Source organism: Neomonachus schauinslandi, chromosome 8, assembly GCF_002201575.2.
Source record: "Neomonachus schauinslandi chromosome 8, ASM220157v2, whole genome shotgun sequence".
In the NCBI taxonomy this organism is placed as follows: domain Eukaryota; kingdom Metazoa; phylum Chordata; class Mammalia; order Carnivora; family Phocidae; genus Neomonachus; species Neomonachus schauinslandi.
Genome location: NC_058410.1, coordinates 125371351 through 125394912, shown reverse-complemented (window position 1 = coordinate 125394912; position 23562 = coordinate 125371351). Strand labels below are relative to the sequence as shown.

Below are 23562 nucleotides of genomic sequence, written 5' to 3'. Positions count from 1 at the left end.
ATTAACTAACCAATGAACATTCCTGTAAGTATTGTTATTCTTTCTTTTTTAATCTAGACATGACAAATCTGAGCTTCAAAGAAAAAAATCAACTAATGTCACGTAGCAACACGGTAGCAGAAATGAAATTCAAACCCAAGTCTTAACGATTTCAGGTCTAATTAATTATTTTAACCTTCAGCTACAAGATGACAGAGTGAGAACAAAAATGGTTTGTGAAATCAACTCAACACTTCTTTCTTCTCAAAGGTCGCTACCCTCAGGAGAACAAGGGAACCTACATTCCAGTTCCTGTTGTCCCAGAGCTGCAGAGAGGCAAGTGGGGGGCTAAAGTTGTCATGAGAGAGGACAGGTCTGTCCGGCTATCCATCCAGTCTTCTCCGGAGTGCATTGTGGGGAAATTCCGTATGTATGTTGCTGTCTGGACCCCTTATGGCATACTCCGCACCAGCCGAAACCCAGAAACGGACACGTACATTCTCTTCAATCCTTGGTGTGAAGGTAAGAAGCAAACATTTTTCTCATTAAAAAAAAAAAAAATAGTTCATATTTTTCTAATGCATCTCTTTTTGGAGGGATAGCAGAATTACTCTAGAAGATATGTCCCTTTCCTATATACACTGTTTCCCATGGTTAAAAGACAGAAAAAAAAATATGAAATTTGTCCTTAATGTATATGAGGACAAAGCCTGTGGATATTAAGTTAATGCTGCTATACAATTCATTCCAGGAAATAATGGACGAATGCCTGAAGTTGCACAATTAGTTAATTGTGGAGCTAGGTGCTAATGGTGTCACTTCTGTGTATGTTATTACTCTGTAAACAAAATGGACTTTCAAGACTTTTAGGTTCTATAATCTGGTTTCAGAAAAATAGGGTAAAGTTGATCCTATCCTCCCTAATTCAAGAACAGAAAGCCTGGATGTTGAAAGAATCCCATAAATTTGTGTATATGCCGAGTGGGTGCAAATTTCATAAGCCATAACTCTGGATGTACAAACATGTAACTTTAGTTTAACATAATAAAACTTAATCTCTACTGCTATTCTGAGTCTTCCTTTCTGTCTGTTACAGAAGCTTAATCTATTTATATTCAAATAAAATAGGTCAAGTCCTAGGATTTCTCTCAATTCAATTTAAAAACTTAGTCACACATAGTATTTTCCCCTCATCCCCATCTCTGCCCTTCTTTATCAGCCCACTGCTTCCATACTTGGTATGGAGCTGATTTTCAGTTCCAGAGGTAGAAGCAAACATTGCAACAGCATTAATGGAAGAGGGTGCACTTTTAGATCTTAAAAAATAAGGTAATGAAACTTATAAAAGCTGACATAGGACAGAAGATGTCTCACATCATCTTACTTCCTGTGTATTGCTCTCCACTCTCTTCCAAAATGAGTCTATATTTTTTTGCTGATTTTGAATGTCCATTCCTCGTGAGAGTTGCATCTGAATCAGGACTGAGCTGCACTTACATGTTGATAATAAGTGAACAACAACGTTGTCTACTCATATAGAACATAGACCTGGATCCTACTGACCTTTTCTTTGAATTATCAGTTCCAGTGGTGTTGGCAGATGGCACTGAGCTAATCCTATACTCCCCACTCACCACCCCATCATCTTGTACCTGATAATCCTATCTCTGAGACAGATGTCCAAGTTTGATGGTAATAGGAGATATTAATGGGGCCATGTGCTATTCAAAGGTGCACTCCTGTGTACAATAATCTTGTCAACCAGATATAAAGCATTCTGTGACTGAGGCGATGTGGTGCTATTTACAGAGGTGGGAAAGACTGAAGGGAATGAAGAGGTAGAGACACACTATGATTTTAAAAATGTTAAGTTGGAGATAACTGTGGATACCTAAGCAGAAATGACAAGTAGGTATTCTGCTCTGTGAATCTGGAGACGAAAATCAGGGTTGTAAACTTGGGCGTCATCTGCACCTAGGTAGAAAATATAGAGAGGAAAGAAGATATAGGATCAAGCCCTAAGGAACACCAGCATTTGGAGGTCTAATAGAGAAAGAATTAGCAAAGGGATGAAACAGAGGAGTGCTTAGGACATGGCCTATTGTAAAAAATTATATTTAAAAAATTCATATTTATAAAATAAATAAACTAGGAATTCTTTATTGACTTTCTTTGCATTACAAAAAGAAAATCATATAATTTCATGTAACTATCCAGCATGCTAAGGGATTTATAAAATGATATGGTTTACCCCAAATTTGGTATAATCCCAAAAAAGGATTATATCACATATCATGGGGTACATGTCTACATGCATTTCAACTTGTGTTTCCAGTTTTACCAGAGGTAAAAATGGTTAGTGATGTTGCCTGACATTGAATTTATAGGAGAATCATTCAGGAGGTGGATAGTCTTTCTACTACCTGATCCCTGCCTTGGTCTTCAGTTGTATCCATTGAGCAGCTTGCAGGTTTCCCTGTTCAGAAGGAGTCGCCTAGTGTAGAGAAAACATGGCCCTGGCACTCGATGCTGCATTACAGAAAGGGAGCAGAGGGCCCTCCCCTAAGTATCACTGAATGGACAAAGGTGAGAATAAAACTAGATAGATCAGTTTGGAAGCTGTGGCCCAAGACAAAGAAGATGGACAGGACTATGGTGCTGGCAGTGGAGATGAGGAGGAGGGGATGAATTGGAGATCTACTTTGGATTTAGAACAGATATTGCAGAGGGGTTGATCATGGGAGGTGAAGAAGAGGGAAAAGTCAAGAATAACTCTAGATAGCTGGTATCTGACCAACTAGGTTGGTGGTGGTGCCATTTTCAGAGCTAGGAAGACTGGGGGAAGTGGAGGAGAAGATCTAGGAGTGGAACTAAGAATTACATTTAGAAATGTTAATTTGGTGATATCTGTAGGATCTCCAAGTGAAAACATCAAGTAGCCCCTTGAATCAGTGAATCTATAGCTCCAAGGAGATGGCTCTTGGGATGTAAATACGGGCACCTTCAGGAGCTAGCAGGGAAGTTTAAAGAAAGAACAAACACGGATTTAGTATCATCAACAATTAGAGTCTAGACAAAGGAGAAGGAGACAGAGAAGGAGTTAAAGGAAATCAGAAGAACATGGTGTCACAGAGCTGGATAATTGATTGATTCAAGAAGACAGCAACTGGTTCTTTGGAATGCTGCTGATGAGTTAAATAGGATAGGGAAAGAAAGTGGCCATAAACTGTGGAAATATGGAAGTCACTGGGGAACTTGGAAAGATTGCTTTACCACAGTGATGGAGACAGAAGCCAGAGAGATGGGCGTGGGCTCCAGCATAATGGGAAGTAAGAACGTGGAGATAACAGCTATTGCCATCTTCTGCAAGAAGACTTTCTGCAAAACAGAGATGGTGATAAGAAGGGCAAAGAATTTTTTAAAGACAGACTAGAGTAGGCATAATTTTATGGAGATGGAGACAAATCAGGAAAAGATGAGTTTACTTCCCAGAGAGAGGGTAGTGATCCACAGCCTTGGCTGCACATTAGAATCACCCAGGGTATTAACTACTTATGTCTCAGACATTCTGGTTGATCTGGTGTGTAGCCTGGGCTTTAGGGTTTGTCTGTTTTGTTTTCTTTTTTAGAGAGAGCGAGAGCGTGAGCGGGGGGACGGGGAGGGGCAGATGGAGAGGTAGAAAGAGAATCTGAAGCAGGCTCCACATCTAGTGCAGAACCAGACACAGAGCTTGAGCTCACCACCCTGAGATCATGACCTGAGCTGAAATCTAGAGTCAGACTCAACTGACTGAGCCACCCAGGCACCCTTGGGCTTTGGGGTTTTTAAAAAGGTCTGCAGGTGATTTTTAAAGCCAAGGTTGAGAAGAACTGACTTAGGGAATGAAATCCTTGAGTGGGTGGAATTCAGGAAACAGGTGAAGAGCCCTTGATAGGTGGGGCTGTCCACCTTCCACTGTGACAAGAGCAACACGGAAGATGGGTGAAGTGTGCAGCTTTTCTAGATTCAGTAGAAGGAGGACAAGGTTGTTTCCATTTTGTGATTCTCTTTTTTCCAGTGAGGTTAAAAGCAAAGTCATCTGTTGAGAACCAGAAGCAAGGAGGGGAGTGTTGGAGGCTTGATAAAAAAGGACTGAGAGTTGGAGGTGGGAAGTGGGCTTATTCTAGGAACGTGGCAGGTGGGTCCTCCCTGCTCCCCAGAACCTAGGGAAAACCACCACAGTCCCCCTAATTCTTTGGCCTATGAGTGTCCCAACTTCTCTACAAATGCCTCGGGGATATCTTCATGGTCATCTCCACCTCTCAGAATCCAATTTCTCCCAGTGCTCACAGCAGTTATGCCTCTGAAACATCAAAAAAGGTCACACAGAACATCTATGTGCTAGACGTTGGCTGCAATTTGGCGTGGAGGGTGAGAGGAGGCAAGACTGACTCCATTTCTCAAATGTGGAGCACATCGGAATGGCCTGGAGGGCCTGTGAAAGTGTTTCTGGGCAGCACCCTCAGATTGAGTAGCTCTGATAGAGCCTGAGAATTGCATTTCTAACCAGTTCCCAGCAGATGCCGATGCTGCTGGTCAGGGACCACACTTAGAGAACCACTGGTTTACATAATAATCACAAAAAAATAATGACAAAACATAGGAGAGTATACTTTGCTTAAAATTTCACCAACTCCTCCCTAAACCCAATCCCGGTCTCTCCCCACCTTATTGCCTCTTCTCTAAACCCTTTCATTCCTCCTTGTTCCTATGCTCTTCTTTCATCCTCTCTTAGGAGCAGACTGTCTTTATTCTCTCATGCAGAGCAGTTCAGCAAGCTTTTTTATTTTGCTGTTTGGGTTCCTCCAACAATGAGACTTTTGGGAACTACACACTTTTCCAAGACCATTCCCTCCAGAAAAATTCTGGTGCCAGTTTTTAAGATAAGATCCTTTTATATTCTTATATTAATACTCACTGAGGGGCACCTGGGTGACTCAGTCAGTTCAGTGTCTGACTCTTGATTTCGGCTCAGATCATGATCTCAGAGTTGTGAGATTGAGCCCTGCATCGGGCTCTGAACTCAGCGCAGAGTCTGCTTGAGATTCTTTCCCTCTCCCTCTGCCCCCCCCCCACTCTCTCTCACTCTCTCTCTCTCTAAAATAAAATAAATAGTGAAATCTTTTTTAGGAATGCTCACAGAGATCTCCGAGAGAATGTTTATGAAATAGGAGAAAGACATCACCTCCTCACTTCATTCACTGTGTGGTTTTCCCCGCCCAGAAATTAAGGCATAAAATCCAAAAGAGGATCTGTGGGATGGACCCCACACACAGCCCAGTACACTGTATCCTGACAGCTGTTATGCTAATTCATAACAAGGGACTCACAGAGATATGGTCTGGCAATTGGATAGCAGGTAAAAAGAGAGCCATTGCCCAAGTAGAAAAAATAACAAAGAGGAAATCAGAGGTTGACAAGATAGAGCAAGATGAGCAAGATGCTGAAAATACTGCACACTTGATGTGGAAGTGAAATCCAAGGTGGCTTAGGACACTGGGTTGAAAATTTTTAGGCATGTACAGTACTTATTGATAGAAAAATGTTCAGCTGGGTTCCTGGGAGCCCTTCAGCTTGCTTTGCATTCATAGGCAATTTATCCTCCTTAATCACTAAATCATTAATGGGGATCAATAGCAATACCACACTAGTGAGGGCAGGGGTGGAAGCAGAGAGAATTATTGGTCAGTTTTTTAATTTAATAGTGCTAACCAGGCTTCAAATCCATTACATAGGGTCACCAGGCTTCTCTGGTGTTGGAAAGAAAACTGTACCCACAAAGGTAGCAGGAAGGAGTTGGGCATTTATTGTGAATTCCTCTTATTTTTCTAACCTCTCAGGAGGTCTGGATTATGGAATATATTTCCTTGTTTAAATTCAGAGTGTTCCAGATTGGTAGTCCAGCATTAGTGCCAGATAGTGTATTCTGAAAGATTGTCCCATACCTGTGCTAGTACTCTGGGTCCGTATTTGATTGTTCTGTTTGGTTGGACATCAATCATATTCAGGGGGTCTTTCTTCTCTTCCTAATTTGTTTCCCCCACATTCCCCATTGCTGGTTTCCCCTTACCTCATTCAGCCTTGTATCCCAGCCCCTAGCACGGTGCCTGGTACATTCTTAATGTTTAATAAATGTTTACTGCATTGATTTAATTATTCTAAGTAAATACTTTTTAGGCTCGCTACACCTACCATCACAGATAAGTTGTAAATGTAATCTCACACCTTACCATCTTGAAAAAAAGTCAAGAACATATATGGTATGTGTGGGAGTGAATTTGTGGGCACAAGTGTATGTAGATTTCTCTCTCTTAGCATCTGACACCAAATTAGCATCTGGTACTTCTAACTTTTTATTCACTGTGACTTTTGTATTTTCCTTTAAACAAAGAAATCAATTAAATTTGATGTAAAAAAATCAGTGTTTCCATATCTTGATACCTTTAATAGACCGTAAATAAATACAACCAGCTTGTATTTTATATGACATTAATTTCTACACTATTTGCTTTGTAATTATACATGGTCTTTTAGACCCTTCAGTACAGAATGGAGTAATGCATCAGGTAACAATGACCAATACCCCTCTCTTTTGAAGACCCTTGTGCTCAGGCCAGAATTTATACCCTCAGACTAGAGCCATTCATCAATCCACAAATATTGATGGTATATCTCCCCCCATGACAACTGTGTACTCATGGGTAGTACGACAATATTACTTATTCATCCACAAATATTAAGGGTCAGCATTGAATTAGGCACTGGGAATATGGCAGTGAAAAAGATAATGTTTGCCCTCCTAGAGCTTCCACAAAGATTTCACAAATGAATTACTAATAAACATGAATTACAATTGTAAAAAGTATTAAAATAATTCACAGCACAATAAGAATATATAATAGGGTCACCTGGCCTAGCCAGGGGATGGAGAGAGATGATGGGTCAGTGGCTTATCTTTGTACCCTCTCCAGCCCCTAGAATAGTATTTGCACAAAATAACAATCAGATAGTTGGTTAATTGAATTTTTATGAAGTCTTTAAAAAGCTTATGTGAAAATTTTAAGCCCTTATTTATTTAAAACTTCTATTTAATAAAACAGCATATATCACTCTTGCAAGTGTCTGAAACATTCGAGGTTCAGTCATCCTTTTCACACCAAGTTAGTATTATTCAGTATGGCACTGCAATCAGAAGGGAGCTCAGAGAGCTCACAGTAGACATTCTTTCCAATGGCATGTAGATGACCCCAGAGTCAAGGTCCAAAGCTGTTCAGGAAATGCTCTGGAAGGAGCAGAGTTGAGAGGGTCTAGTCCAGAATCACATTCATCGGCCAATTCATGCAGTGTGTGATTCCTTCTGTGTGTAGTTGTTTATACTCTTCAAAGAATGCTCAAAGCCAGCATCTCTGCATTGTGTACTTCAGAAAGCAGGATTCTTCTCTCATTCAGCCAAGCATGGTGCCAGGCACCTAGTTAATGTTCAATGAATGTGTGCTGAATTGAATTGATGACCATCACTCTGAGAGTCAGAGAGAGAATTATGAGCCTCACATTTCAAGAGAGAAAACAGACTCTGTGGTGTTAGATAAATTTCTCAAGGTCATATAGAAAATGAGGAAACAAGCTGGGGCTAAAACTTGGATATTCTGATTCAGTCAAGATAAGCTCTTTTATTTTTAAAATCAGAACCTACACAAGATTGGTATCCTATCTAGTGCAATAAGAGAAACAAGAAGTAGATGCCAGCTGGGAAGCTTCTATGATGTTCTACAACATTAGAAATTCCTGCCGTTAAAAATAAATAAATAAAAACAAATAAAACCAGGTTGATAGCTATAAGATCAAACAACAGTTTTCTTTGCAAAAAAGAAAAAAAAATAATAAGCATGCGAACAAGGGCACGGGCTCCCTTTGAGGATATGTACTAAGTAAAGAATCTCTGACATGTTCTTTGTAGAATTGCTTTATGAATAATAGTCTGTCTCCTGAAGATATTTAAGTACCTGAAAAGTCCTTAATCAGCAAAACTAGTAAATTAGCAAAAATCAAATAAACTTCCCAAGCTGGTCTGAGCTGTAATGTAATACAGTATGTTTGCAAGGAACGAAATGGACCCAATTGTTGAGGAACTCCTTGCCTGTGTTTCTTGGATTCATTTCATTCCAGAGTTAATGGGTGCAAAGGCGGGCCTTGAGATTGGCTGTATTAAACCATTTTAGGAAGACAGTGGCTTTGGACCCTTCCAAAGGAAAAACACAAAGCACAGACTCTAGAAATGCCATTCTTTTCTGCGCTCTACCATTTCCCAACTCCAGAGATGGGAAGTGATTCCTAACATGCCTACAGCACACACAGCCTGCTGGGGTTCACCACCCCTTCTGCTCTACTTTGAGATGGAAAAGGTACCATGATGGCACCAATCCAGAGTCACATTTGCTCTTCATGCGAAGGCATTCCCTTGAAGAATGATTAATTTCACCCAACATATCTTCCCTCTTTCTTCAGTGATGCTCAGCTTTTATAGAAAGGGGAGGCAAGTAAAAGTTATTACTAATCCCTTCACTCAAAATGTCTCCCTTCTCTAAAGAGGTGACACATTTTGCCTTTTTGAAGGGACCAAGCTATTATTTCTTCCCAAGGATCAGAAACAAAACCAAATTCTGATTTAAGCTGGTAGGCAGTCTCTTTGGAGAGAACTTATATGATAGCATGCTTAGCACTGTAGTTTTCTTTGATCCCTGAGTTCGCTTTGCGAAGCTTGACTTTAATGACTTTGGAAATGGGACTTGCTTTAACTTTAAAATAGCATGTAAATAAGCAAAAGGAAATTTTCAGCCAAGGTGGTGATGAATAGCCTTCCTTCTCCCAAAGAAGTTATACAGATACTAAAATCAATAGGCTTAGCATTCAGTTTTACATGTTTGTCATAAATTCTTACATTGTGTGGGGGGAGGTGAGTGGTAATTTCCAAGGGGGCTGAAATCAGCCCTATAAGTGAATCCCAAAATTCTCAGCCCACAATGTTGTTGTTGTTGTTTCTTAAACTACCCCATTATTCCCACCAGAGGAATAGTAAAATAAATGAGATAATTCTTCTTTATTACTTGCCTCCTGTTAGTCACCCTGGAAAGGTAATTCTTACAAGGCATGTTGAAGGTCTGCTCTAGTGGCAGAGCTGTGGGCAAAGCAGATGGAGGTATCATGCCACATTCACCAACGACGCCACGTGGAATCTGTTTTCCTCCTGAGTTTAATTTGCCAGAGGTCACTTAGTATCAAGAAGTTGTCAGTGGGTCCTTGGTGCTCCTAACTCTATGAGCTATTTAGACCTAGCTCCTCCTACCAGCTCCCATGGATTTGAGAGGTATAGCTCCAATCCCCACACTTATGTACAAATACACACACACACACGCACACACACACACTTTCTAACAGTTCAAACTGGTGGGTATCTAGAACAGTGGGTTATTTGTCACTTGCCAAAAATTTTTTCCCACAGGAATAGCCAGTTTTCAAAACATCATTTATTGATCAGATATATCATTATCATTACCTGTTGATTTTAAATGCCATCTTTATCATCTACTAAGATCTAATATACACTTAGCTCTATGCATATATTTATCTATTACTGTGTCAAAATCAGTTTTCATTATAGCTTTGTTTTAGTTGGCTATAATCACAGTAATACTACTTAAGAAAGAACCAGAAAATGTCACTGCTCTACAACAACAAGCATGTTATCTCATGGATCTGGGGCTTGTCTGTGGCTGGGCTAATGTAGACTGGGATGGACTGGCCAGCTCTGCTTTGAGTGAGAATAGCCAGAGAGGCCCTACCCCTTACCACCCAGCTATAGAGATGCTCTGCTCCATGTGTCTTTCATCCTCCTGTGACTAGTGGGCTTGCTAGGGCATGTTTTTCTCACAGTGATAGCAGAAATGCAAGAGCATACGCTCAAGTGTGCAACCACATTTCAAACCCCTGCCTGCATCACTTCGACTAACACCTTTTTAGCCAAAGTAAGACTCAAGGTCATCAGGGGGATGTTATACCTTTAGAAAGAAGGATGAGTAGGCATGGATACAAGAACAGATGAATTGGGACCAAAGTTCAATTTACCATGGGAAAAGTCCCCCCATTTTTCTTCATTTTCAACATTTTATTTTTGGGCTATTTTTTTCACATTGTCTTTTCAGATAAACTTAAATTAGCATGCAGAATTCTAAAAAAATCTGAGTGGAATTTTGGTTGGGTTTTCATTGACTATAGAAACTAATTTGGGTAGAATTTATATTTTTACAATATTGCATCTTCACATGCAATTAGAGACATTTTGAATGTTTTTATTTATTCAAGTTCTTTTATGCCCTTTGGCAAGGTTTATTTTTATTATTAAAACTTTAAAACAAACTCAAAAGTAGAAAGAGTAGTACAATGAATACCTACCTATATATCTCCCAGATTCAATAGTTATCAAGATTTTGCTACATCTATGCTATCGCCTGGTGTCATGTAACATTTCTCTAGCCCCTGTATTTTCTATTAAGCAGTTAGTTTGATCTGAGACTCAATCAGATTTATCTTCAAGAGGATCATTTTCTTTTTGTGGTAGGGATGGGAAGGTACAGCAATAATATTATGTAAGTCATGCTGTACACTTCCCAGGACATCCATCCCATCAGGAGATACATGATGTCTGGTTGTCACTCTTTTAGTGATGTTTAGATTTATCAATAGGATCAAGTTTTGTCAGTCTTATATCCATTATGAGATTCCCCACTAGCCTTATTACAAATGATTTCAGCCTAGATTCATTATTTCATTAGGGAATGCAAAATGGCAATATTCTAATCTACCATTCCTTCTGCATTTATTAGCTTCAATTATTTTGTTGCCTTGAGGTCATATTCATATAAGAAGTCTAGATATGTGTCTCTTTCCTTATTTCTAAGTTATCAGAATAATGAGTTGGTTTTTAGCACCCTGCAAAGATAACCAATGAATTTTTAAAATTACTATAAATGTATGAATATTGAAATTTTTGTGTTTTAATCCTTTGCAGTGACTTTTTTTTTTTTTTTGATATTTGAATTGTCTTATTCTTGGACAGTGGGAACCCTTTCCAGTTTATTTCTGATTCCTATGACTCCTAAAATCTTTAATAGCCTCTTTATTTTCTGGTAGGAAGAAGTATTTCAAGCTGGTCTTGTACATTTCCTTACCCAGATTTGTAGTGAGTCATTTCTTTTAGGAACCTGGGTACCTTTTAGTAAGGAAGCGGGAAGGGAAATGAATGGTACTTAGAGAACATAATCCAGGCTCAAGAGACTCATTGCTACTACATTGGTTGTTTTTTCTAGTTCTTTTCAGTGGGTAGAACTTGAAAATGTGGTTTCTAAAGAGAAAATACATCATGAGCTATTACTGATATTGTCAACTTAAATTTATTTTTTCCAAAATCCTTTTTTTGATATTTTATTATAATGAAATTAGATTTCTGATTATCATAGTGTGCTCTGATTGAAACACAGTATTACAAGGACTAGTATAAATGGAAAAAAAAAATCTCTTAATAATATTTGTTGATGAAAATCATCGTGAAAGCAAACCTCCAGAAATGTATTTGTAGGGATACCTGGGTGGCTCAGTCGTTAAGTGTCTGCCTTCGGCTCAGGTCATGATCCCAGAGTCCTGGGATCGAGTCCTGCATCGGGCTCCCTGCTCCGCGGGGAGCCTGCTTCTCCCTCTGCCGCTCCCTCTGCTTGTGCTCTCTCTTTCTCTTTCTCTCTCTCTGACAATAAATAAAATCTTTAAAAAAAAAAAAAAAGAAATGTATTTGTAGGCCAGAAGAGAATAAACAAAACAATATAGGACGAAATAACCAGTCTCTTCCTTCATATATATTTTTAAATTTTTTCATGTTATATCTTCCTAAAACAGAGATATTTGCTGGTAGTTAGAATGGTCATCTTTCAACATTTAAAAAATCACACCCCTTAGTGGAGAACAAAGTAAAGAGCAGTAACCTAGAATTTAGCTGAATAAGCCAGTTTGGAGTCTTAAGTGAGGAGGTCTTCCAACTCCAGAGTGCATCATCAACTTGTATCATCATTTTAGAGTAAATACAATTTAATTTTGGTGAAATGAGATTCATCCTCCAATAGGACTGGTAACTGCATTCACTGAATTTCACATTCTTCATTTGTGAACTATGAAGAAATGAGTCGTAGCTAGAAGATCAATGGGATTCCAGGTATAGCTGCAGGTGGAATGACATGTACTAGGACAAAAATAACTATATTTTGAATTACAAAACTAACAGTGGTTTTAAATTTGCAACTTAATTACAGACCAACTACACCAACCTTTTAAATGGCAAAAATACAATAAAGTTAAGTGTTACAAAATATTTCAGAAAAAGTGCATAGTCTAATAAAATAAAAGGACTGAAAAATATCTTGCTAGAATGAGGTCAGCTTGGAAAAGTTATTACCAAAGCCAGATATTTTTATTTCATATAAACTGTACTCAAAAATAGCTTTATAAGACTAATTTCTGGCTAAAAGCTCAAAGGATTTGTGAATCAAGAAAAGAAATCTTAATTGACAAGGATAGACAAAGAAGAAGCAAAGAAGCTGCCTATACCCCAAAGTATATTACTGCACTGATATGCAGCTCTTAATGTCAGAATATGGCAATTATGGAATTAATCGATACTAAAGTCATTTTCAAATGAAAAACAAAACAAAACGAATTAAGCCTGATGCAATCTGACCAAAAACACGTCAAAGTACAATTTTAAGATTATTTTACACAACACCTACATTTACACAATAGGCTCCAGACAGCACTTTCGGAAAAAAAAAGAAGTTCTTTGAATTTATCCTTGACATCCTATAAATGACTAAGTTACACTTTTTAAAGAAGTATTTAATAATTTTATGTATTAAGTTTATTCATTTATTCAATACATTTTTCTTTTTTTTAATACGTTTTTCTTTCTCTTGAGTAAGAAAACGAATGTGCATATAAGATTCAGAGAGAAATCAAAGGCACAGAGGTAACTTACAGAAATGTATGGGGCTGGGAGGGCCAGCAACCATGTAAACCTCACTCAGTTATGATGCTTTCCAAGGATGAGTCAGTCTTACAGCCATTTTACAAAGATTTTATTTATTTATTTATTTATTTATTTATTTATTTATTTATTTATCTATTTATTTTTAGAGGAGGAGGGGGAGGAGGGAGAGGGGCAGGGGGAGAGGAAGAGAGACAATCTTAAGCAGGCTCCATGCCTAGTGCAGAGCCCGACGTGGGGCTCGATCTCACAATCCTGAGATCATGACCTGAGGCGAAATCAAGAGTCAGATTCTTAACTGACTGTGCCTCCCAGGTGCCCCCATTTTACAAAAATTTTAAAGAAAAACTTCTTTTTGAAGTCAGATTTTTTAATTCTTTCATTCTTATTCAAAATCAGTCCAGCTCTTAGTCTGCAGCAGCAGGAGTTACAAACCAATTTCTGGTAGCTACAGTACTAAGTATCATATCATGCCTACAAGTCATTATGAAAAGAAAAATGAAAGAATGCCTTTCCCTCCAGATAAAAAAAAATTTAATAAAACAATTGAGGAAAAATAGCACTAAATCTAAAATGATTTGCAAAAGAATATTATGTAATAAGTGGCTTGAAGTTAAAATACAAGGTTTCAAATTTTATTTCTTTGATTTAGCTTACGCATTTTTTCTCTTATCCTGCATATCTTGGTTTCTAATGTCATTAACATGATTGCTTATGTTGTATTCATTTCAGAATAGCAATATCAATATTATTAGTAACAATATGGTAACTAATACAGTTTACTTTTTCTTTCATTTTTTTTTGTTTATTTTACAGCTTTTCTTTATGTTATATTCTACTGGGCATATATAGTGAAATTACTCTGTTTTAAAGTAACTTGAAATAGTTTTCTGTGGTTAAGTCACTAATCTATTTACACAGTCATGTTCATTTGCTTCATTTTGGCTTCATTTATTTAGAAATAGCTTTGTCTTTTATTTCTATTTAGTTTTGTTTTATGACTTTACACAACATTTATGTAACCCCAAAGTCAAATTACAAAACAATAAAGATACTTAAGAGAGAAAGTCTAACTCCCAATTATCCCTCCTACACTTTAGATAATAATTTTGTTAATTTTTGGTTTATCTCTACATTTAAAAATATAAGCATACATGTGAATGTACATAAATATGTATCTACCTACCTATTTACCTCCCTTCTTTCTTAAATAAAAGGTAATAAACTACATACATTTTTTGTGCACCTTTTTTTTTTTTTTGCTTAACAAGAGCTCCTGGATATCCTTCCATAGCAGTATATAGAGATCTTCCCAATGCTTTTATATAGCTGTTCATTACATACCATACTTCATTCAACCATTTTTTTGTTCCAGGAATTCCTCAATTCTTCTGGAGATGCTGATGGTATTCTTTCTTAACATATTTTCTTATATAATACATACATAGAGAGAGAGACAGAGGGAGAGAGACAGAGAGGAAAGTATGATAAGAGGCATGGAGGACATCTGGAAAGTTCAACATCTGCCTAAAAGGCATTTTATTATAAGAAAATATAGAAAAATAAAAAAAAGAAAATAGTCAAAGTTAAAAGAGAAATTCCCAGAGCTGAAGAAAGACTCACATTGTCAAACTGTAAAGGATCAGAGTGTATCAAACCTGGTAAATGAAAAAAAGACCCATATTTGGATGCGAACTGTTTAAATGTCAAAACTTTAAAGAAAAAGCCAAACCTTAAAGTCAAGTAAAAAAAAAAATATTGTCTGTAAAAGAATAAAAATAGATTGAAATTGTATTTTTGTGGATAAAAATTTACTAATAAACCTTTGCAGTTCTTAGGTTACTACTCAGTTAAAATTGTTTTTATATATTTAGTTTCTGTTTGCATTTCCTCTCTGTGAACAGGTTTTCCTTTTGTTGACTTTTTAAATGCACTTTATGATTTTCTCATTAATTTATTGGAATTCTTTATATATAAGGAAAAATTGCTAAGATTTTCTGTTGTTGCAAATATATCCCTAGTTTGTTATACACTTTTGAATTATATTATATCTAAAATTCAAGTTATACATTTATCTTTAAAAAAACACCGAGGGGCACCTGGGTGGCTCAGTCGGTTGGGCATCCAATTCTTTAATTCAGTTCAAGTCATGATCTCAAGGTTGTGGAATTGAGCCCTGCATCAGTCTCTGAGCTGGGTGTGGAGGCTGCTTAAGACTATCTCTCTCCCTCTCCTTCTGCCCCATCCACCCCCACGCCGACTCACACTCACTCTTTCGCTCTTTCTCTAAAATAAATACATAAATAAATAATAAATAAATAAATAATAAAAATCTAAAAAACACTCTTTTATTTTTTCTATTATTTTTGTTTAGATAAAATGTTTTCATCTAGAGACCAAATACTCATTTTTTTATTTTTATTTTAAATTTCTTATGCTTTGTTTTTTAATTCAGGTTTTAAATTAATTTTCAATTTATTTTGGTGTACAGAGAATTTACTTTTCACAAACAGCCAATTTTCTCACTGAATTTAATAAACACTCATCTTTGGTTTATAGTATTTCCTTTATCATATATTAATTTCATAAAAACATGCATACAGTAAATCTATATCTAAGCTCTCTATTTTGACCCATTAATCTATTTTTATACCAATCATTTAAATTATAGTAGCTCTATAACACAATGCAATTTCTAATATCTTATAGGACAAAGCTATAAACATCTCATATTATAATGAAAACGTGTTAAAAGCACATTGTCAAATGGCACTTCTAGACCTCAGTGGTCTTAATAGGAGATTTCTATCTTAGTAACAGGCCTCTGAAACCCACTTGACTAAGAAGTTTATTATCACAATGGTCACAGTAGTTAAGCCACTATTATAAAAGGATGAAAACAAAAGTGGCTTTACTTTCCAGGATGTGTGATTATATCTGGTGGAGGACTATGCAAGATATAACAAATGGTCAATGCCCCTTCACACACACCCTAATGGGATTTTCTTTTAAAAGCATTCTTTTGTGCTTCTACTCAGAAACATTGACCTCGAACTCAGTTTTCGCTTCTCTAGTTTGTTCCACTTGGAAATGAAGCTCTCACTTCGGTTTTGGGGCCATATGCCTATGCACAGACTGCTGGTAAAACTGTGGCATTCTGCCTCCAGACCCTGAAAGGCCAACGTGAAGCATCAGAGCTCACATCTGCAAGGGGAGAGGGAAGGCTGCTGCACATTTGTCATGTAACTCTGATTTTCCTGGAAACATGACATGGCATTGGGATGAATGAGATATTGATACGACATATTTTTTTAATTAATTAATTAATTAATTAATTTATTTATTTATTTATTTATTTATAGCTCTCCAATGATTCTGATATGCACCACAATTCTCTAGCCCTTTGCTATTCAAAAGAATCATTGAAAGACCAGTGGCATCAGCATTACCTGGGAAGTTAGGGAGAAATGCAGAGTCTCAGGCCCCGGCTCAAGTCCTATTGAATCACACTCTGCATGTTAACAAATCTGCAGGGGATTTATGTATACATTAAGGTTTGCAAAGCACAGCTCGGTCCAACCAGTTTAGATCCCCATTCTGGGCTATATTATAGCTGTGATCGAATCATTTGGAGAGTGACTGAATTTCAATCAAGAGGGTGAATTTCAAACCAAGAGGGTGAATTTCAAATAACGAGCCTGAGTGAAAGAAGCTAGCCCCCCCCCCCAAAAAAGTACATGCTAGAGGATTCTTTTTATATAAAATTCTAAGAAATGCAAATGAATTTACAGTGACAGAACGCAGATTAATGGTTCCCTGGCAGGAGTGGGAGGTCAGAGAGAGAATCCAGAGGGAGGAATTACAAAGGGACACAAGAAATTTTTGCAGTGATGGATATGTTTATTATTTTGATTGTGAAATTGCACACCTTAAATGGGTGCAGTTTATTGGACATTAGTGTCTGTGTAAATGTGAGTGTGTGTGTGTTTACAGTTGCAAAAAACCAGGCAAGTAGTAGGCAAGAGGTAGAGAATAGAAAGAGGAAGATATAACAAAGTACTGGGGAGGAGATAAGACCAAGTACTCTCCAAATGATTCGATCACAGCTATAATATAGCCCAGAATGGGGATCTAAACTGGTTGGACCGAGCTGTGCTTTGCAAACCTTAATGTATACACAAATCCCCTGCAGATTTGTTAACATGCAGAGTGTGATTCAACAGGACTTGAGCCGGGGCCTGAGACTCTGCATTTCTCCCTAACTTCCCAGGTAATGCTGATGCCACTGGTCTTTCAATGATTCTTTTGAATAGCAAAGGGCTAGAGAATTGTGGTGCATATCAGAATCATTGGAGAGCTTTAAATAAATAAATAAATATAAATAAATAAAATTAAAAAGAAAAAACAAACAAACACTTGATACCTGGATCTTGGCCCCAGGCCCCAGAAACTCTTATTTAATCAATCTAGAGTTCAGTCCAGGTGGAATTAGAAGTTTTTAAATCTACCCAGATGCTTCTAATGTGCAGCCAAGGTTGACACTACTCCAAAAAAGAGTGATAAAAGTCTTACCATGGAATGAGGAGGAAAGAACACTGCAAAGGTAACAGGGAGCCAGAGAAACATAATAAACCATGTCCCCAGTCAGAATCAAATGTGTCCCTGTTCCAAACATGCAAATTTACCTGAGTGTGATTTATACCTGTGTGGTCCTGACTTTGTTGGTGATCCTTTTGCTGCTTTCATACCTGGCCTGAGAATAAGTATCAGGCTAATTACTAAGCAGGCAGATGGGGAGCGTGACCTTCCTGAGATTATAGCCACAGGGAGGAAAAGTGCTCACAGTGGAGGAAGCTGATTCGGGAGACTGGTCGGACACATACTTACCAACATATCCGCAAGGATTGTTCATGGATAGGAGACGACCCCCAGCCTGCCTCCTCCTGTCCATGATGCGCCACACACCAGGCAGGACAGACCATGCTGCATTCTTCTAATACATCCCAGACTTGTTTTAAAAATCATTTCAGTTCGGCTAGTTTTCTATTAATGTTAATAGCTTGGAAATTATTTTTTGATCTGTGTTACAGATTTGTATCTGCATCACAGAATTCTGATTCTGAAACTACCGATGTCCCAGAATCCTAAAAATGTTTAATGAGACATGTCAATTTAATTGTGCTACTTGGAACTTAAAAGGCCAGAGTTTGTCAGCATTTTGCTGACAAATGTCATCCTTTACATGCTGATCTTCGCTACCGATTAGGTTCACCATTTCTGAAATTACATATCAGGAAATGAGCTCTCTTTAGTGAAACAAAAGACATTTTTTTTTTCATTTAGTTAATTAAAATGCAGCTTAGGACCAGAACAAACTTTCGAGTATATGAAAACAGTCTGGTTTGGTAATGGTCATTATGTTTAAATTCTGACACAGAGGATGCTGTATACCTGGATGATGATAAAGAAAGAGAAGAGTATGTCCTGAATGACATCGGGGTTATTTTTTATGGAGACTTCAATGACATCAAGAGTAGAAGCTGGAGTTATGGTCAGGTGAGCCATTTAATATTTGTCATTGTCAAGGACATTTTTCCTTAATATTTTTTTGTCACATGTATCACTACAAGGTGCCATATGTCAATATTAGACATGCACAATTTCCTGCTTTTCAGAATCTGAGACTCCAAGACAGACAGCCCAGGAGTAGAGACTTAGAAAGGCAACTACATAATTTATCCACTGAAAGCACATATCTTCAGGTATTACAAGGTTACGGAGATCAGAGATTCTATGGATAACGTGGCATTCTAGTGAGAAATGCTTGGCATCCAGTACAGTGAAATCTCATTAGCTCAGACATTGTTCTTCAACATGGAATGGACTGAAGTTTTCCCTTTCTTATAAGGAAAAGTGTTTTGATAATACTGCAAAGGATACTACAAGGCGTGTGGTCAACTCAAATAAATCACCTTTTTTGTTAGTATAAGATACTAGAAAATTAGAAATTAGAATTAGAAAAGAATGTCACCATTTCATCAAAGGAGGGCCCACTAGACTTTTACCTTGAGACATTTTATCAACTACAATCTTATAACACACTGTCTGGGTATAAAATAGCAAATGGTATTCCATTTAAGATATTCAATAATTCACGCTATTTCAGTTTGATATCTCTAACAATGGAAGAAGTGACTGATATTTCTACCATATTCCCATAAGAAGGCATGTCCTGTGGTTCAGCAAGACCCTTCATTAGCAACATGAGAAAAGTTGAGTGTGTCATTTCTCAGAGAATTTGGCTGAGATGACTGGAATTGTGCACCATTGTTCTGGGTATACGGGAGGGTAGATTTCATGGAACCTGGCTTCACCAGGTCGCATGATACTTTCTTGGTTTCTGATACCTTCTTTTGACTTCCATGTGAGCTTTCCCTGCATCCCTTACCCCTGCTCCAGCCTGGCCATTGGGATCAATGTCATCAATAGTTCTTGTCTTGTCTGCCTGACTTCATGACCCACTTCTTCACCCGGACTCCTGAGAATTGTGTGCCCAGTGCTGAGACTTACTCACCTGCACTTCTGATGTCCTGCCAAGCTAATCATATGTGTGCTCTTCTCCTGTTTTTGGATCCCCACCTGGCTCCTTGGTTACAAGCCCTCCCTTCCTGAGTGACATACAGCCCACGATATTGCCTATTGTCTAGTGCCTTAATTCCTAATGTTTGGGTGAGATTCTATTTATATCCCCGAAGTGACATTATGTAGAGATCAATAAGGAAAAAAGTCACCAAGGTGGGTAACAGGGAAGAGTTGGAAAGAGTCCCAAGCATGATCAGGGTATTCCTCAGCCAGCATGCTGAGTAGCCTTTGGGTAGACACCCTTGAGCACAGCCACCATCTGTCTCTGTTGTCATTCAGAGTCCATTAATTTGGGTCTTTCAGTCCAAACAACCAGCCAAGCCAGTAGTTTGCAATGATGCAGGGAAACAACTAGTTCTGTGACTATTTCTTACCTCTCCAGTTCACTACTTCATGTCCCACAGACTGAGAAATGATGCTTAATAAGAACCAGAATAATGAGTTCTTTACATATCTGAAGAACTAGTGCCCTTACTTTACAGCATGCATCCTATCAGTTTAGGGTTCCCAGAAAGTTGATATTTTAACTAGATTTAATAAAGAACTACACAGTAATTAGCCGTTAAGATTGTGGTTTCTGTCACAAGTACTTGGATGGATATGCAAAGTGTTCGTATTGAGGGAAATCTCTTGTTCAGTGAGGTGCATTATAGGTGAAATTTCCCCCTTTTGCCATTTGATTACCATTTTGCCCTTGTTCCTTTCTTTAAAAAAAAAAAATTCTGGTGTTGCATGGGGCCAGTAGTTCTTTCTAAGGAAATTGAACTATAAACAGCCTCCCATGCTGCTCTCTGTAAGGGATCTTGAAACATCTTTAAGAACAGAGAGATCCTGCAATGGAACTGACTTCCAGGCTGTTCCCTTGATAATGTAATCTTTCTCTAGGCCTTCCTGCCCTCTCTTTGACCCTGGAGTCTACCTTGTTCTAAAAGAGGAGAAACCTTGGACAAGCATTCATGACACAAGGTGTCCTACTGTTACCAGTGCAAGGTGTACAGGCCTGAAATACCTCCCTGTGATAACCTGAGAGCCATTTATTTTTGAGATGCACAAGCATTCATGTTACTTTTGAGGTCTCAAGACTTTGGCCTGAGTTTGGTACATCGTTTATTCCTTTGCCTTGGGCACTAGAGCCCACATGTTGGAGAAATCTAAATTAATTTACACAATTTTCTGAAGAACTTCAAGTCAGTTCAGGATCCTTGAGTATACTAGCTCTCCAGTAGTTCTGTTTATGTTTCTAGCTTGCTTTTTAAGTTTTTATCCATCTTACTGAAAAACAAAACAGGATGTCTTCTTCCTTCTACTTTTAACATTTCATACTAAAGATTATGGGTGATTACTATATAGGAAACACATATCCTAAACATTAGGTTGTGCTTTCATTTTGTTTTTTGGCAGGGAATATTGGGCTTGCAGAGTGGACATTAAGTAGTTTCTCTTTTATTTTTTTCATCTTTTTCATTTCATATTTTATTTTTTATTTTTTCCCAAATAGTTTGAGAATGGCATCCTTGACGCTTGCCTGTATGTGATGGACAAAGCACAAATGGACCTTTCTGGTAGAGCGAATCCCATCAAAGTCAGCCGTGTTGGGTCTGCAATGGTAAGCAACTACTGACTCCTTATGTTGATTACACATGTCATTTGCCTCATTATAGATGCCAGTTCATTAAGAGCTGTTGAAATGATGACTTAAACTTTTATTTGTAAGAGTCTTGAATTCCCTGAACTTGTCAAGTGTTATAAAACAAAATCTTATCTCAGTGCTGTATGTTTCTTTAGCTTCAGACAAATGGTGATAGATAACATGATACTATAGACCACTTATTCTTAGAATCTCTTGCCTAGGGACTGAGGAGTGACCATGACAAAATGTCAATGACTATAATCTATCAATCAAACAAACATCAAGAAGCATCAGAAAAAGAGGGAAAAAAAGGAGCAAGACACAACTTTTCTCCATTTTCACACCCATGTAAAAGTAAAGAAATAAATGACTCTAAATCCTAGCTTCTGTTATAATGATACCTCACCATAGGGCTTTCTAGTTTATGAAAGTTAGTTTAGCCTATAGTTTGTAATTCATTCTTCACATTAACTGCATGAGATAAGTAGGGCAGATATTATGCATGCCATTTTACAAGTTAGGAAACAGGGTGATAACAGTTTGTCAGTGACAAAGCCTCAGCTAGACCCCAGGTCTGCAGACTCCCAATCTAGACATTTCCTGCCTCCCATGCGGCTCTCTATAGAAGATCCTGAAACATCTTCAAGAATGCAGAGATCCTGCAATGGAACAGCTTCTAGGAGAGGAGACAGAATTATCATGAAGAGGAAGGTTGGGGGTCAGGCGGCGAAGTGGATTAAATGTGATGCCCAGGTCCTGTGCAGTCCTGGACTGTCCTGATAAATACAGCACATAGATCCTGCCTTTGGTGCATTAGAGCATACCAAATCCGGTTTGTGAGCAGAATATTCTTGAAGAAACATTAAGCGAGGTGTTATTTCCTGCAATCAAAGACTGAGCAAAAAAAAAAAAAAATCTATCTTATCAATTTCCTTAAGTTTTCCAAAAAACAAATCCTCTCTTTGGAAGAATTTTGTCTTTGAGTTTGGTTTGAGTTAAATAAAATCAATATTGTTCATGTAAACATATTAGAATGATAGTGATGTGAAATATAATTTCTGGTTAGCTTTTAAGAAGAAGGGCTGTTTTTTATTAGTACCTAAGCTACATGTAAATTTAGAAGATCATGGGCATAAAAAGAAGGCAAAGCCAATCTCTCCAGGCAGTTTTGTTTTCTGTTGTTAGTTCACATTGCATAATGAAAAGATGGCAAATTCTAAAGAACTTAGGAATTTCTTTATAATAACTATTTATAACAATATATATTAGACCTGTAGGTGATCACTGCTATTCCTGTTTCCCAGACAAGATTCCCATTTTTCTTTTCCTTGGAAGTTACCATTGCAGGTTTGCAGTGAGAAGGAAGCAACAGCTCTCAGTGGTTGAATATGAACTAATGCCCTCTTGCATTCTGAAATGGCACGCTCACCAGCCTAAGCTTACTCACACCTTGTGCATATTTTTACTAGTCTAAAAATCACTGCCTAACACAAGCCAATGCAAGAGGGAAGTAAACATGAAACAGCTAACCCAATACTTTCTGTAGTGGCATCTGGCCAAGTGGAAGCCGTGGAATCTTGTGTTAAACACACAATCCTAATGCAAATTTCCTTGAGTGTTATTAGTCACAAAACACCTATGGAGTTCTAATTTTGAAAATCGATAACCCAATTATAAGATTTAGAACTCGACAGAACCTATGGGGAGGGGTGAGGATAAATGGTTTGGTTTGGGTTGGCTTTATTTTTGAAGGGAGAGGTCTTGGGCATTAGGGGACAGAGGCCCTACCCTGGGCGGTTTTTTGTTTTGTTTTGTTTTTGTTTCAAGTTTTTATTTAAATTTTAGTTAGTTAACATATAGTGTAATATTGATTTCAGGAGTAGAATTTAATGATTTGTTACTTATATATAACACCTGGTGCTCATCACATCAAGTGCCCTCCTTAATACCCATTACCCATTTAGCCCATCCCCCTCCTACCTCCTCTCCATCAACCCTCAGTTTGTTTCTCTACAGTTAAGAGTCTGTTATGGTTTGCCTCCCTCTCTTTTTTTCCCCCTTTCCCTATGTTCATCTGTTTTGTTTCTTAAATTCCACATGAGTTAAATCATATGGTATTTGTCTTTCTCTGACTGACTTATTTCCCTTAGCATAATACACTCTAGCTCCATCCACGTCATTGCAAATAGCA

At 37.8% G+C, this 23562-nt stretch overlaps 1 protein-coding gene across 1 annotated transcript in view; it reads left to right on the top strand.

The window, feature by feature from the left end:
* F13A1 (coagulation factor XIII A chain) overlaps positions 1–23562 on the top strand; it is a 168556-nt gene that overhangs the window by 47498 nt on the left and 97496 nt on the right. The window contains exons 4-6 of the mRNA XM_021696917.1: positions 250–501; positions 18537–18655; positions 21240–21347. Of these exons, the coding sequence (XP_021552592.1) occupies positions 250–501; positions 18537–18655; positions 21240–21347 (479 nt within the window). The remainder of the gene's footprint in view (positions 1–249; positions 502–18536; positions 18656–21239; positions 21348–23562) is intronic.